Source organism: Mesoplodon bidens (genome assembly GCF_964165515.1).
Source record: "Mesoplodon bidens genome assembly, chromosome: X".
Classification (NCBI taxonomy): domain Eukaryota; kingdom Metazoa; phylum Chordata; class Mammalia; order Artiodactyla; family Ziphiidae; genus Mesoplodon; species Mesoplodon bidens.
The window spans coordinates 33,442,669-33,458,529 of NC_138163.1; the positions used below are offsets into that span (position 1 = coordinate 33,442,669).

The 15,861-nt window shown below is 39.4% G+C and overlaps 1 protein-coding gene across 3 annotated transcripts in view; it reads left to right on the forward strand.

Moving 5' to 3' along the window:
- TENM1 (teneurin transmembrane protein 1) overlaps nt 1-15,861 on the forward strand; it is a gene marked incomplete at both ends in the record, with an annotated part of 588,520 nt that overhangs the window by 435,854 nt on the left and 136,805 nt on the right. For all 3 annotated transcript variants that reach the window (XM_081221281.1, XM_081221282.1, XM_081221283.1), the window contains 2 exons: nt 4,395-4,656; nt 10,070-10,337. In XM_081221281.1, the coding sequence (XP_081077407.1) occupies nt 4,395-4,656; nt 10,070-10,337 (530 nt within the window). The remainder of the gene's footprint in view (nt 1-4,394; nt 4,657-10,069; nt 10,338-15,861) is intronic.

Sequence of the window (15,861 nt, forward strand, 5' to 3'; positions counted from 1 at the left end):
ATCCCACGTGCCGCGGAGCGGCTGGGCCCGTGAGCCGTGGCCACTGGGCCTGCGTGTCCGGAGCCTGTGCTCCGCAGCGGGAGAGGCCACAGCAGTGAGAGGCCCACGTACCACAAAAAAATAAATGAATAAATAATAATAATAATTAACCTTTAAAAAATATATATATATATATTTCAGAGATAAAGTTGTCCAAAAGGTTTCTTCCAAAGGTATACAATTCAACCACATTAAGACATTAAAAGAAAAAAAAAATGTGTCCTCCCTAGACTGCCTATTTTACTAGTGGCTATAACAAGTCGAAAAGCATGGCCAGCTTAACCAATTTCCCTTGGTGTCTATATAACCATAGTGATTTAACCTTAAGCACCAACCACCAAGCTGTTCTCTAAGGGCTTCCCCAGGTTCTCAGAGACCGGGAAAGCAAGACCACTAGTTAAATCTTTTCCTCCTGGAAAAGGATTTACTCACAAAAACATTTTTGTTGCCATCTTTCAGGTAGACATTTGTTTAGAATATTTGAGTCAATAGGCCCATGTATCCAGCTTAAAGGTACCTATTTTTAATTCTCAGGAACATTGTAATGATGGCTTTGAGGTACCCTAGTCTCCAGATGGCTACCCTTGAAATGTCCTACTGATAACAAGCTGCTTCAGTACTCATATAAAGAGACCTATTGCCTTGAAGCTTTATCACAGTGTAAGAGACTATGTCATTTCAAGAACCTAAAGTCAGACCTTATTATTAGTCCTAGCCGCTTCAGAATTGTTAATTGTTCAACTTGGGCTATGCTGAATTTATTTTTTCAACTGCCTCTCAAGAAAAGGCTTACAAAGAGTTTAAACCTACTTAAGAACAACTTTTTAAGATTTTAGGAAATTATATGAATTATTTGTATGTAATTTATATTGCTAAGTAGTAATGAGCCATCTATTCATTATAACAAGCTCAGCAGAACTACCCTGGGAGCATCTAGTCTGAATATATATATATATATGCAATAAAAACTATTTCCTTTCAAATATTCTATAATCAGAGCTCTCTACTAATTCAAATGGGCTTTTCTCTCAATTAGATTGAATGAGGGAATTTTGGTAGTTCATGCACCAGTAGCTGGTACAGAAAACTGGCCTCTCCCTTGCCAGCAGGTTCAACCATGTGCCAGAAATTGAGAAATGGATTATTTCTTTAAATAGAATATGCCCACAGGGACATTTGGCTTCTCATGGAGAAATGATGGGCCTTAGGTTTTTTAGCTTGTTTACAAAGGTTTCAGTGAATTATTCAATATTCACAAAAGAACCTAAAAGAAATGTGATGTCTAAGAAGTCTATAAATTTTCTGTTTCCAGTTTACAGAAAGCATTAAAGAAGGACAGTTTTTATTGTTCTTTTTGTGGTTTTAATCTTAAGTAAAATGCCAGGACCCTCCCACTGAGCTCACTGTGAGAACTAGGTTTATATAGATGACAGATACTAGCCAGAGTCTCCTCTGGCAGTAACTCTTCCCTCAGGCTCCACAAAGGGTGTAGGCATTCAAAATATGTGCCCCAAATGCCAACCAGACAGTCCCACTATCATCTCTTAGACATAAAGTGACAGTGTGATGAGAGTTTCCATTTATATGTCTCTGCTGGTTGCTACCTCAGATTGAGTTAAGTACATTTCAGAAGTAGAATATCATAGGGAAACTACAGATCTTCCTCAGTTTATGATGGGATTACATCCCGATAAATCCATCGTAAGTTGAAAATATATATATATATATAATATATATATATTATATATATAATATATATAAATATATATACAGTTGGCCCTTGAGCAACATGGATTTGAACTGCATGGGTCCACGTGTGGATTTTTTTCAATAAACATGTATTACAGTACTACACGATTCGCAGTCTGTTGAATCCGTGGATGTGGAACTGTGGATATGGAACCCTAACCCCCCACGTTGTTCAAGGGTAACTGTATATAGAGAGAGGGAGAAAGAGATTTCAAGGAATTGCTTATGTGATTGTGGGGATTGGCAACTCCAAAAACTGCAGGGTAAGCTAGCAGACTGGACTCTCTCGGCAAGGAGTAGATGCTACGTCTGCAGTCTTGAGTCTTCCTCTGAAAAACTGCAGTTTTGCTCTTTCAACTAACTGAATGAGGCCCTTCCACATTATCAAGGGTAATCCCCTTTACTTAAACTCAGCTAACTGTAGATATTAACCACATCTACAAAATACCTCCCCAGCAACACCTAGATTAGTGTTTGATTAAATAACTGGGTACTGTAGCCCAACAAAGTTGACACATAAAACTAACCCAACACAGGACGCTTAGGGGAAGTTCCCAGGAGAACTTAAAACTCAGTATCTGCTTATGGAGATAATCAAAAACTGGCCTAGAGTTCATTTGAACTACAAGAGAAGACATCTGTAAATTTAATAGGGCAATGGATCTGATTTGAGAAGAAAGTTAACATTTGTTGAGTCCCTACTATGTGCTTGGCTCTTAAGTCTTTATCTTATTTACTCACTTATGGTAGTAGCTGAGTGATAGACCATATTAGCCCCATTTTACTAATGAGGAAACTGAAGTTCATGAAGGTTAAATAATTAGCCCAAAGACACAAAGTTAACATGGCAAAGCTGAGATTTGAACCCAGGTGTGTACGAAGCCAAAATCACATTCTTTCTACAAAACAAGACGCCTGGCCTGTCTGCTTAATCTTTCTAGAAGTAGAGAGTAATTCCCAGGTACATATGTTCTTGTTTGGGTAGTTTATTTTGTTTTTGTGTTTGCATTTGTTTTTGTTTTCAAATAAATAAGCAGTTCAGTTTTAAGGACTCGAGCTGAGATTTGGGTGAAGCAAATAAACTTGCCCAAGGACACAGTTGAATCAGTGTAGAATGTGAACCAGAGAAAAGGTCTCTTGACAAGTAACGTCGGATTTTCCCCCACTACGCTTGCCTTAAACTGCTCCTATATTATCATGAATTCAGCCTCTCTGTCTTAAACCATAAGCTGTTTGGGGTTTTCTTTTTTTACTTCAAACCTAAATTATTTTCTAAAGCTAATGCAGTTCTTCAAATCCTCTTTTTGGAAACTGCCTTAATATTACAGCTACTTGACTGAAAAAGCAACAATAAAAAATACAGTATTAGCTATCCTTTGTTACTGTCCACTTATCTTTACATGAAAGATTTCTGCAACAGGACACAATTGGTAATACTATAATAAATATAATAAATGTCATATGAAGGGAGTGGCGAGATATCCATAATTAAGTCTGATTCACTATCAGAGCATTTTACCACTGAAAAGTGTTTTAAGAAAGTTCTTTTTTTTTTTTTTTAACACAGAATTGTTTACATCTCTCTCCTGTGGATTTAGGTTGCTTTGAATATTAAGGAGCATCCATTGCCCTTTATCCATTTTTAAGATATAATGATAATATTTATCATTATCTTGTATACATAGTATTTTATGCTTTTTGAATGCTTTCAAGTACATTATCTCAAAGACATCATTGTACTTAAAAGAGCAGGAAGGTAGAGCCATCTAGTGCAGAATGAACTGAAATCTGAGTCTATTATGCTCCAGCTGAAGAGTCATTTCAGAGACAACATCAAGAGATGGACTTACAGAAGAGGTAGTCTTGTTTAGTCAGAGATATGGAAGGAGTTGTCAGTGGAGATGGACAGGGTCCATTACAGACTTCCTTACAACAGGAAACAAAGAGGCATTCTAGAGCGAACCAGAAATCCTAAATCTAGAGTTCAAGTAGAATCAGGAGCCAAAGGGGGTAGCCAGATGTGGAGGGTTCAAGCATGGTATTGTTCAAGAAAATTTCACTGAACAAATTTCCTCAGCTGGTATCTCTCTCCAGATGCCATCTCAAAGTCACCATCAGGTTTCTGACACTATGTTTGTGACTGTGAACAAGGTATTTAACCTTTTGGCTCCTTACTTCTATTGAGTTACATTATAGGAGTTTTTTTTAAGATGAATAATGCAGCATATTACAGATGTTGCTTAATGTTCAATGGCCATCTTTCAGTTCTCTCTAGCACAGGGAGTAGCAGTGATGTCAGATTTGGCTTTGCAGAAATACGTGCAGTGATTTTGTTTAAGATAGCATTAAAATTGATTTATAAATCCTAGGTGAATATCAACTGGTGATGTGGAATTTTTTCTCACCAAGTCTACTGGATAGTGAAAAGAACTCTCCATGGAATGAATATTTAGTTAGACGGAATAGAAGGAGTAAAATAGAGAATACAAATGGATATAGTTGCATCCCCAAAGAAGGAAAGAGCACTGAAATTACCTGTTTTTTAAACTTTAAGTTTATTTTAGTTGTTCATTTGGTTGAAACTGTCTTCTGTTTTGCCTTCTCAGCTTTGACCTCGTAGCTGTCGGTGGTATCTCTGTCATCTTAATCTTTGATCGGTCACCTTTCCTACCTGAGAAGAGGACACTCTGGTTGCCTTGGAATCAGTTTATTGTGGTGGAGAAAGTGACCATGCAGAGAGTTGTATCAGACCCACCATCCTGCGATATCTCCAACTTTATCAGCCCAAACCCTATTGTGCTTCCTTCACCACTCACATCATTTGGAGGGTCCTGTCCAGAGAGGGGAACTATTGTTCCTGAGCTGCAGGTGGGTACAGTGACCTTGAAAGTGTAAAATCACAGTATCCATGGGGTGCTCAACAGTGTATAATGGCTAGATTCCTTTTCCTGGTACTCCTGCCAGCCCTATAATGTGCTGCCCTTTATTTTTCAAGAGAAGCCTTCAAATGTAATCTCTCTGGCACACATTTGCAAGGTGATTGGCCGGGGCTATAAGGTGCTATCTCTGGCCATGGGACAAAGCAAGATGAACTAGCTGTCATGAGGATTAGACCCCAAACCTTGACCTGATGAACACTGTGCTCAAAAGAACAAAGCTTGCTGGCTCAATAGTGATAACAGTATAATCAATGAGGTGGGATCATTTGTGGTTCTGAAATTAAAGCTCCTTAAGAAATCTAGTTTTCTTCCACTGTCTAATTTGCGTCCGCTGTCGTTATTCTTAGAAGTCATGACAACTCCTCTTGTTTAGCTGTGTTTAGTAAAGGTAGTTGTCAACCCTATGCATTTTGTCTAACACTGCTTTTTAAGTGTTCAAGCTTTATAGTCAGAGGAAGACATTTTTGAAACTTCATATTTTAGGATTCCTGAGCATTTTTCTTTTCTTTTTTTCTTAACATCTCTATTGGAGTATAATTGCTTTACAATGGTGTGTTAGTTTCTGCTTTATAACAAAGTGAATCAGTTATACATATACATATGTTCCCACATCTCTTCCCTCTTGCGTCTCCCTCCCTCCCACCCTCCCTATCCCAGCCCTCTAGGTGGTCACAAAGCACCAAGCTGATCTCCCTGTGCTATGCGGCTGCTTCCCACTAGCTATCTGTTTTACATTTGTAGTGTATATATGTCCATGCCACTCTCTCACTTTGTCCCAGCTTACCCTTCCCCGTCCCCATATCCTCAAGTCCATTCTCTAGTAGGTCTGCATCTTTACTCCCTCTTGCCCCTAGGTTCTTCATGACCTTTTTTTTTTTTTTTTTTAAGATTCCATATATATGTGTTAGCATATGGTATTTGTTTTTCTGTTTCTGACTTACTTCACTCTGCATGACAGATTCTAGGTCCATCCACCTCACTACAAATAAGTCAAATTTGTTTCTTTTTATGGCTGAGTAATATTCCATTGTATATATGTGCCACATCTTCTTTTTTTTTTTTTTTAAACTTTATTGGAGTATAATTGCTTCACAATGGTGTATTAGTTTCTGCTTTATAACACAGTGAATCAGCTATACATATACATCTGTTCCCATATCGCTTCCCGCTTGCATCTCCCTCCCTCCCACCCTCCCTATCCCACCCCTCCAGGCGGTCACAAAGCACCGAGCTGATCTCCCTGTGCTACGTGGCTGCTTCCCACTATCTATCTACCTTACGTTTGGTAGTATATATATGTCCATGCCTCTCTCTCGCTTTGTCACAGCTTACGCTTCCCCCTCCCCGTATCCTCAAGTCCACTCTCGAGTAGGTCTGTGTCTTTATCCCTATTTTACCCCTACGTTCTTCATGACATTTTGTTTTTCTTAAATTCCATATATATGTGTTAGCATACTGTATTTGTCTTTCTCTTTCTGACTTACTTCACTCTGTATGACAGACTCTAGGTCTATCCACCTCATTACAAAGAGCTCAATTTCGTTTCTTTTTATGGCTGAGTAATATTCCATTGTATATATGTGCCACATCTTCTTTATCGATTCATCGGATGATGGACACCTAGGTTGCTTCCATGGCCTGGCTATTGTAAATAGAGCTGCAATGAACATTTTGGTACATGACTCTTTATGAATTATGGTTTTCTCAGGGTATATGCCCAGTAGTGGGATTGCTGGGTCATATGGTAGTTCTATTTTTAATTTTTTAAGGAACGTCCCTACTGTTCTCCATAGTGGCTGTATCAATTTACATTCCCACCAACAGTGCAAGAGGGTTCCCTTTTCTCTACAACCTCTCCAGCATTTATTGTTTGTAGATTTTTTGATGATGGCCATTTTGACTGGTGTGAGATGATATCTCATTGTAGTTTTGATTTGCTTTTCTCTAATGATTAATGATGTTGAGCATTCTTTTATGTGTTTGTTGACAATCTGTATATCTTCTTCGGAAAAATGTCTATTTAGGTCTTCTACCCATTTTTGGATGGGTTTTTATTTTTTTTGATATTGAGCTCCATGAGCTGCTTATAAATTTTGGAGATTAATCCTTTGTCACTTGCTTCATTAGCAAATATTTTCTCCCATTCTGAGGGTTGTCTTTTCGTCTTGTTTATGGTATCCTTTGCTATGCAAAAGCTTTTAAGTTGCCTTAGGTCCCATTTGTTTATTTTTGTTTTTATTTCCATTTCTCTAGGAGGTGGGTCAGAAAGGATCTTGCTGTGATTTATGTCATAGAGTGTTCTGCCTATGTTTTCCTCTAAGAGTTTGATAGTGTCTGGCCTTACACTTAGGTCTTTAATCCATTTTGAGTTTATTTTTGTGTATGGTGTTAGGGAGTGTTCTAATTTCTTTCTTTTACATGTAGCTGTCCAGTTTTCCCAGCATCACTTATTGAAGAGGCTGTCTTTTCTCCACTGTATATTCTTGCCTCCTTTATCAAAGATAAGGTGACCATATGTGCGTGGGTTTATCTCTGGGCTTTCTATCCTGTTCCATAGATCTATATTTCTGTTTTTGTGCCAGTACCATACTGTCTTGATTACTGTAGCTTTGTAGTATAGTCTGAAGTCAGGGAGCCTGATTCCTCCAGCTGCATTTTTCATTCTCAAGATTGCTTTGGCTATTTGGGGTCTTTTGTGTTTCCATACGAATTATGAAACTTTTTGTTGTAGTTCTGTGAAAAATGCCAGTGGTAGTTTGATAGGGATTGCATTGAATCTGTAAATTGCTTTCGGTAGTAGAGTCATTTTCACAATGTTGATTCTTCCAATCCAAGAACATGGTATATCTCTCCATATATTTATATCATCTTTAATTTCTTTCATCAGTGTCTTGTAATTTTCTGCATACAGGTTTTTTGTCTACTTAGGTAGGTTTATTCCTAGATATCTTATTCTTTTTGTTGCAGTGGTAAATGGGAGTGTTTTCTTGATTTCACTTTCAGATTTTTCATCATTAGTGTATAGGAATGCCAGAGATGTCTGTGTATTAATTTTGTATCCTGCTACTTTACCAAATTCATTGATTAGCTCTAGTAGTTTTCTGGTAGCATCTTTAGGATTCTCTATATATATTATCATGTTATCTGCAAACGGTGACAGCTTTACTTCTTCTTTTCCGATTTGGATTCCTTTTGTTTCCTTTTCTTCTTTGATTGCTGTGGCTTAAACTTTCAAAACTATGTTGAATAAGAGTGGTGAGAGTGGGCAACCTTGTCTTTTTCCTGATCTTAGTGGAAATGGTTTCAGTTTTTCACCATTGAGGACGATGCTGGCTGTGGGTTTGTCATATATGCCTTTATTATGTTGAGGAAAGTTCCCTCTATGCCTACTTTCTGGAGGGTTTTTATCATAAATGGGTGTTGAATTTTGTGAAAAGCTTTCTCTGCATGTATTGAGATGATCATATGTTTTTTCCCCTTCAGTTTGTTAATATAGTATATCACATTGATTGATTTGCGTATATTGAAGAATCCTCGCATTCCCGGGATAAACCCCACTTGATCATGGTATATGATCCTTTTATTGTGCTGTTGGATTCTGTTTGCTAGTATTTTGTTGAGGATTTTTGCATCTATGTTCATCAGTGATATTGGCCTGTAATTGTCTTTCTTTGTGACATCTTTGTCTGGTGTTGGTATCAGGGTGATGGTGGCCTCGTAGAATGAGTTTGGTAGTGTTTCTCCCTCTGCTATATTTTGGAAGAGTTTGAGAAGGATAGGTGTTAGATAGTATTTAATGAGTACCTTGAGCGGGTACACCAGTCCTTTCACAGATATTAGGAAGCATGGGTCTCTTTCAATACAAGTTTTCAAACTGCTCTAGGATTGCATGATTCCTTAGGGAAATGAAATACCATGGTGGTGAGTGTCATGCTATCCTTCACTATTGTACTTCTGCCAGCACCTAAGAAGATAGAGCCAGTGGACAGCTTTGGTATCAAATAGCTAATGTAGGGCTTCCCTCGTGGCGCAGTGGTTGAGAGTCTGCCTGCCGATGCAGGGGACACGGGTTCGTGCCCCGGTCCGGGAAGATCCCACATGCCGCAGAGCGGCTGGGCCCGTGGGCCATGGCCGCTGAGCCTGCGCGTCCGGAGCCTGTGCTCCGCAATGGGAGAGGCCACAACAGTGAGAGGCCCGTTTACCGCAAAAAAAAAAAAAAAAAAAGCTAATGTAGAGGAAGAAAAACTGAGCAAAGAATAGACAGAAGGGATTTGTGCCCTCAGAAAGAAAAGAATGACTAGAAATCCTAGACAGTATGAGACAGAGAGTATTTAACAATCAGTTCTACTATGTGCACCAGTTTGGAAAAGGAAGAAGGGACAAGGTTCTAAGATAAAAATGAGTAAGGGCAGAAAAATATCCACACTCTCCACGTCCCCTTAAATGTGTTAAATAGGATGGGCTCTTTCTTCAACTGTATTTGGAAAGTTGAAAGTCACAGAATACAAGATGTAGTTTTAGTGACCACTTTTGGTTAACTCCATCCATGCTAACAAACAAATAAGTAATAGTAATTAATTAAGGAAACCTAGAGTTATTTTCACTCTGGGACCAACGTTTGTAAAAGATTTGCAGAGGAGTTAATGGGAGTTATTTGCTTCTCAGTCACAGGTGCCAGCTTGGAAAAACTTGTTGCTAGCTATTGATACATCCAAACACAGAGAAATATGCAAGCAAAATTTGATTAAAAAGTTGGCCCTCGGGGTCATTGCAAAGCTCCAAAGAAGGCAAGTTCTATGGCATCAGGAAAGATTAGTTCTAGGGACACCATATTCTCTGTCATAAAATATCACTTGCTGGGGCTGCTTCCAGAGTCCTTCCTCTTAGAGAGTCTAACCTGAATAAGAGCTACAACAGTGGTTTGTGATATATAACTTAACACATCGAACAAGCTTTTGTGTCTGAATATATGAGAAAAAACCTTTGATGGAACCCATAGCACTGAAATCCTTGACATTCAGCAGTGTGATCTTCTCCAACTCCTAGAAAGCAATTTTTGGAACATTGTTGAAAAACCAAAATTGTTATTTTCACAGTCTCTCCTGGAAGGAGAAAAAGGAGAGCAATCCTCAGGATAGGCTGGACATCTTGTCCGCATGCAGATTTGGTGCAAAATTCGAAACCTATGGTCATGTAGCCTCACAAAGATTCTAGACCAAACGCCTTGACATCCATAATCCCTTTAAGCTCTCTCCTTTGGCATGTTTCTAAGACAAAAGCATGCAGTATCCTTGCCTACCTGTGACCACTGATAAGAGCCAATGTGACTTTTTTTCTTTCAGGTTGTACAGGAGGAGGTCCCCATTCCTTCCAGCTTTGTGAGGCTGAGTTACCTAAGCAGCCGCACCCCCGGGTATAAAACCCTGCTACGGATCCTTTTAACACATTCAACCATTCCCGTGGGGATGATAAAAGTACACCTCACAGTAGCTGTGGAAGGGCGACTCACACAGAAGTGGTTTCCTGCTGCAATTAATCTTGTCTACACATTTGCCTGGAACAAGACCGACATCTATGGACAGAAGGTTTGGGGCCTGGCAGAGGCTTTGGGTATGTTGAAATAATTCTGTGTAAATAGCAGTGCTGTGTTCACAAAACAGAAAGTACTAGCTGCATATTAATTTGTATTTGGAATAATTATGGGTTTTCTTCTATTTGAGGGATCTAAGGCACTTTTTCATTTAAACACTCCCTTTGGGCCTGTTTAGAGTTCCCTTTTGACACATTTTTGCTTCAAAACGATTTTAGTTCCTCTTTCATCATGGCTGCATACCAGTGGAATCACACAATATCTGACTTGTAACTGTCTCCAGCACTGAATGTTGCCTTCTAACTGTGACCTTTGGTGTGGTGTTCTTCAGGTCACATTTTCATATTTGACATTTAGACTGTCATTTCCACTTAGAAAACACAAAATTTTAACTTACAAGCCTCTCCATGTACTATCTTTTATGCCTTGGATAGTTAGACTCCATTAACTTGTTACTGTGGTAGGTTAAATAAAAAGTCATCCTGCCTTCCTAGTCCTTTTGACTTTAAAACCTAGAATCTTACAAATAGCGGGGACCTTAAGAGGTCCTTGGGGGTCTATGGTCTTCAGATATTTAATTCCTTCAGACAAACGGCATTTTTTAAAAATGAGACTGAGACAGATTTGCCAACTTTTTATTGTGCCAAGTAAGAATATTTTTTAAAGGAAAAAGAAAAAGCCCCTACAATCTACTAATGCCTACCAGTACCATAATTTCATCAAGGAGGAATACCTTAACATCAAAAAAAGGAATAGTCTGTCTTAAGAAATGATAGTAAGCAATCTAATACTGGTGCTCAGAGAGACAGACAGATAGGCAGAGAGACACCGATGTCTTTATTTCTCTCAGTCTGTAGAAGACAGTGAAAACTTCCTAAGAGACCTGACAGGTCTTCAGAACCACAGTTAGGAGCCATTGACTCTTGTGCCTTCAGGCAGTAGCTCATGGAAACCACCCTTGGACAGATGAGAAGACTATTTTTAAAGTTCTCCAGAGGAGATCTTTTCATATTCTCCCTTGGAAGTGTCTATCATGGTATAATCCGCATATAACTGACCTATATTTCTTAGACTACAGTGTGTCAATTTCCTCTCTTTCTTTCCAGAGGGAAGCATAGGGAGGGGAAAAAAAAGACTGGTGACTCTTCTTTGCCCAAGAGACCCTCATATATTTAAATAATCAACTCATCTCTGTTGGGCTTTATTAGAATACTAGGACCATGGAGTGGTTCAGATTTCCTCAGTTAGTGAGGAATTATTGTAACGACACAGGGGAAAGTAAGGAAGGAACAAGAAAAGGCATCAGCAGCCTCAAAGGTGGGCCTCATCAAATTGCAGCCTGGCTCGGGATACATTGTAGTCCTAGAAGATCAGCATCTGCTCTGTCAGCTGAACAACAGCTCTGGTTGTCCCCTCTGCAGCAGGAGTCCACTGCTTCCCACCATGGAGACCCAGCCATACTGATGACGGAGCTCATCACTTCTCCCGTGGTACTAACTACCCTCTTTTTCTCTCAGCTCTTACCAACTCCATGATCTAGTGTCTTGCTCTGTATCTTGCATTCAGATCTCTCTTACAATATTGGGTTTTGTCAGCCAATCGCCATGCAGTAGAGAACATCCGAAGGCAGAGCTCTACCATTAGGCTAACTACCAATGAGGTCGGTGGCCAGCCTGTGGAGTCCTGCCCAATCCCTAGTCCAGTGAGTGTAGTGATGAAGAGAACAACTCTGGAGCCAGACTCCCTCCCTGAGTTCAAATCATCCCTTCTCTACTTACTAGCAGCTATGCAACACTGGGTAAATTACTTAATCTCCAAATGCCACAGTTTTTCCATCTATTAAATGGGTATCATAAAGAGAATGTTACAGGTTATTATGCTATGACGATTAAATGAGGTGAGTGAGTGCTGGTTGCTGGTATGGTCAGCATATTGAAATCACAAGGTATATAGCATGGCGCCTATGCAGGTGTTTGTTGCCTCAGCTTCTCTAATAAGGGAGCTGTGGGCTTAACAGGTAGGTACTGTGTTAATTATTCTCCATTTGCCCTCCCAGACACACACACACACACACACGCACACGCACATGCACACACAGTCTCTTCTGTGACCTTCTCTGAGCTTTGAAAGACTGGCTTCTATGGACCACATTGCCTGGACTCCTTTGCTCTCTGGCTTCCCTCTTGATTTGGTCAATGGATGGCACCATCAGGAGACAGCAGGGTGGAAGGAGAGAGAGGTCAGGGTATTTATCCCTCTCCCTGCTTCACTGCAGTTCTGGCAGTGACTACACTGGAAGATGGGAGCTCCTGTTGAGTAGCCCCTCCTCCAAATCCCCAAGCTCTCTCTGGTCTCCTGTATCACTCCCTCCCCTTACCCCTCTCTGCAAGCCCAGACAGCTTCCCAATGTTGCCAATCCCTGGGTGGGTCACGACCCTTGTTGATTCCCTTCACCCTGCTCACGCCTCTTTAAATAGTCCCTTCATACAACTCTTTGCTGTGAACACTTCTGAGTGTGATATCTGACTCCTGCTGGGAGTCAAATATCACAGCCTGGCTAATGCCTACTCAAAGCCTCATGTTCCCCTCTCCAGGATATTATCCTAAAGCCTTTGCTTCACTAGAATAATCTAAAATTCCTCTAACTTTCCTCCATAGGGCTTTGTTTTCCAATTCTCTATGGCTTTCCTCAGAACCCTTGCCAAGTTGTGAGATTTGGGGGTTTTTTTGTTTTTATTTTATTCTTAAGTTGTGACACTTAGCAATTTACCCAGTACTCTGATGAAGAGCTGACCAAGACAGTGTCTAGCAGTCATTTCTTGCTAGGGTTCACATAAATGCAACTCAGCCTGACTTTTTTAAAACAGTAACAGCTTTATTGAGATATAGTTCACATACCATAAAGTTCACCCATTTAAAGTGTACCATTCAGTGGGTTTTAGTATTATCACAATGTTGTACAACCATCACCAACATCTAATTCCAGAACATTTGCATCATCACCCCACAAAGTAGCCCTATAGACACTAGCCGTCACTAGTCACTCCTCCCTCCCCTCCAGGCCCTGGCAACCACCAACCTCCTTTCAGTCTCTATGGATTTACCTTTTCTGGATATTTCAAACAAATGCAATCAGATAATATGTGGTCTTTTGTATCTGACTTCTTTCAGTTGACATAATGTTTCCAAAGTTCATCCATGTCATAGCAGGTGTCAGTCCTTCATTCCTTTTTATGACTGAATAATATTCCATTGCATAGATATACCACATTTCATTTATCCATTCATCAACTGGTGGACTTATAGGTTGTTTCCACCTTTTGGCTATTGTGAATAATGCTTCTATTAACATTTGCATACAAGTATTTGTTCGAATACCTGTTTTCAATTCTTTGGGGGATATACCTAGGAGTAGAATTGTTGGGTCATATGGTAATTGTTTGACTTGTTGAAGAGTGGCCAAACTGTTTTCCACAGTGACTGCACTATTTTATCAACCTCACTTTATGCATAAAAATGTGTTATACATCTTCCTTTTAAATACTCCCAGTGCTGAAGATTCTAAAATTTTCCTCCTTGTTGTAGTTAAGCACTCTTAATGACTTAGTTTCTGATATATCCATGGATGATTGAATAAACAACTAAAACACAAAGAAAAGCAAAGATGTTCTAGTATACACACCAGTGATGAAGGCTTCATCCGTATTGTTTGCCTATGGATGTTGTTTTACTTCCTATTTCTACAGTTATGTTCCTGGCCAAAACTTGCTCCAGCATTCTGACTATAAACATGGCCTTAATTAAAATGCTGAAATATATATTGTTGGTTCCTTTTTAAGGCTAGTAACAGTAATAAAAGCAAGAGACAATTGACTCACTCAGAAATATCCAAGGGAGAGGGAAAAAATGTTCCTCGTGATGTTTTATGTGTACTTAAGGGACATTTTTTTTTAGAGTAGAGAAAGAAAATTGGCAAGGATCCCAAGGAAAACAGCCAAAATAATTTCAGGTGTGGTACCTAAGATGGAATATGGATTATTTACCTTGTAGGAAGTGTTCCTGATAACTTAATCATGGTTAAAGGGATTTTATTTACTACCTAGTCTCCATTTCCACTTCCGCGGAGACTAAGGGAATTTTCCTGGCAGTGGTAAAGCATTAGGATGAGTAGTAGAATGAAGATGGACAATCTACTTCTCTGAAGATGGATTGTGAGTGCCTTAAGAATATAACAGACAATAAATAGTTCAGGTGATAAATGGATGGAGACAAAGGGATCAAGTATGTTACCATTGAATTCACACCTTAATAGATATGATTGAATCTAAACAAAGAAGCAAACATTTAGTTGTACTCCTAGCCATATTTTTTAATCACTTAACTGATGTTAGAAGGAACAGGCTAAATTTTGCACCAGATATTAACAATGGTACTATATATGACACTTCTCAGATTTGCTTCAAATTCAGAAATCCTAGTATAGGCTTTTGGTAGGTAGAATAATAGCCACCACCTCCCAAAGATGTAAATATATTATGTTACATGGCAAACGATAATTAAGGTTACAAATGGGGTTAGGGATGCCAATCAGCTGACCTTGAGATGGAATGATTATCCTGGATTGTCCGGGTGGGCCCACTGTCATCACAAGGGTCCTTAAAAGTGGAAGAGGGAGGCAGAGGGGAGGTCAGAGTTAGGGGATAATATAACTATAGAAGAAAGGCACAGCAAGATGCAGTTTTGCTGGCTTTGAGGATAAAAGAAAGGAGCCAAGGACCAAGGAATGTGGGTGGCCTCTAGAAGCTGGAAAAGGCAAGGAAATGGATTCTCCCTTGGAGCCTCCAGAAGGAACTCATCCCACTGACCCCTTGATTTTAGCTCAGTGAGACCCTTTTCAGACTTCTGACCTCCTTATCTATAAGATGATAAATCTGTCTTGTTTGAAGCTTTTAAGTTCGTCATAATTTGTTACAACAGCAATAGGAAACAAACCTTGACCACTATTCTTACAGTTCCAGTTATAGCTAGGATTTTGATTAAAACTATGGCTTGAAAGGTCTCCCACTCTTCTTCCTTCCCATGCCAGTTAAATATGAACCTCTCCCACCTGTTTCTGGGTGATGGAGAAAGAGATCAGATTTAAACAAGCTGAATTTGAAATGATGGTGAATATCTAAGTTGAAATGCCCACTTAGTGTGAAATGTGGGACTCTTGTTTCCCCCATGGCTCAGCTGTGGGAAATTGGTGTGATCTCTAAGGGCTAGAGTGTCATAAAAGAAGAATAGATTGTTGAGAGACAGGCAAAATGAGAAAAGGAGTACTTGAGATCCTAGGGTATCCCACCAGTTTTTACAGTGACACAGATTTTGCAACTAGAGGGATAATACCAGAGTGAATAAATTACCAACAGAGGTTGTGTGAACTAATTCCTTGGAGAAGTATCAATGGCAGCTGATAAGATTGATTAATCCAAGTACAATATTGATCAAGTGGAAGAAGAATAAAATCTCCCTCAGGGTTGCAATACAAAAACCACAATCAGT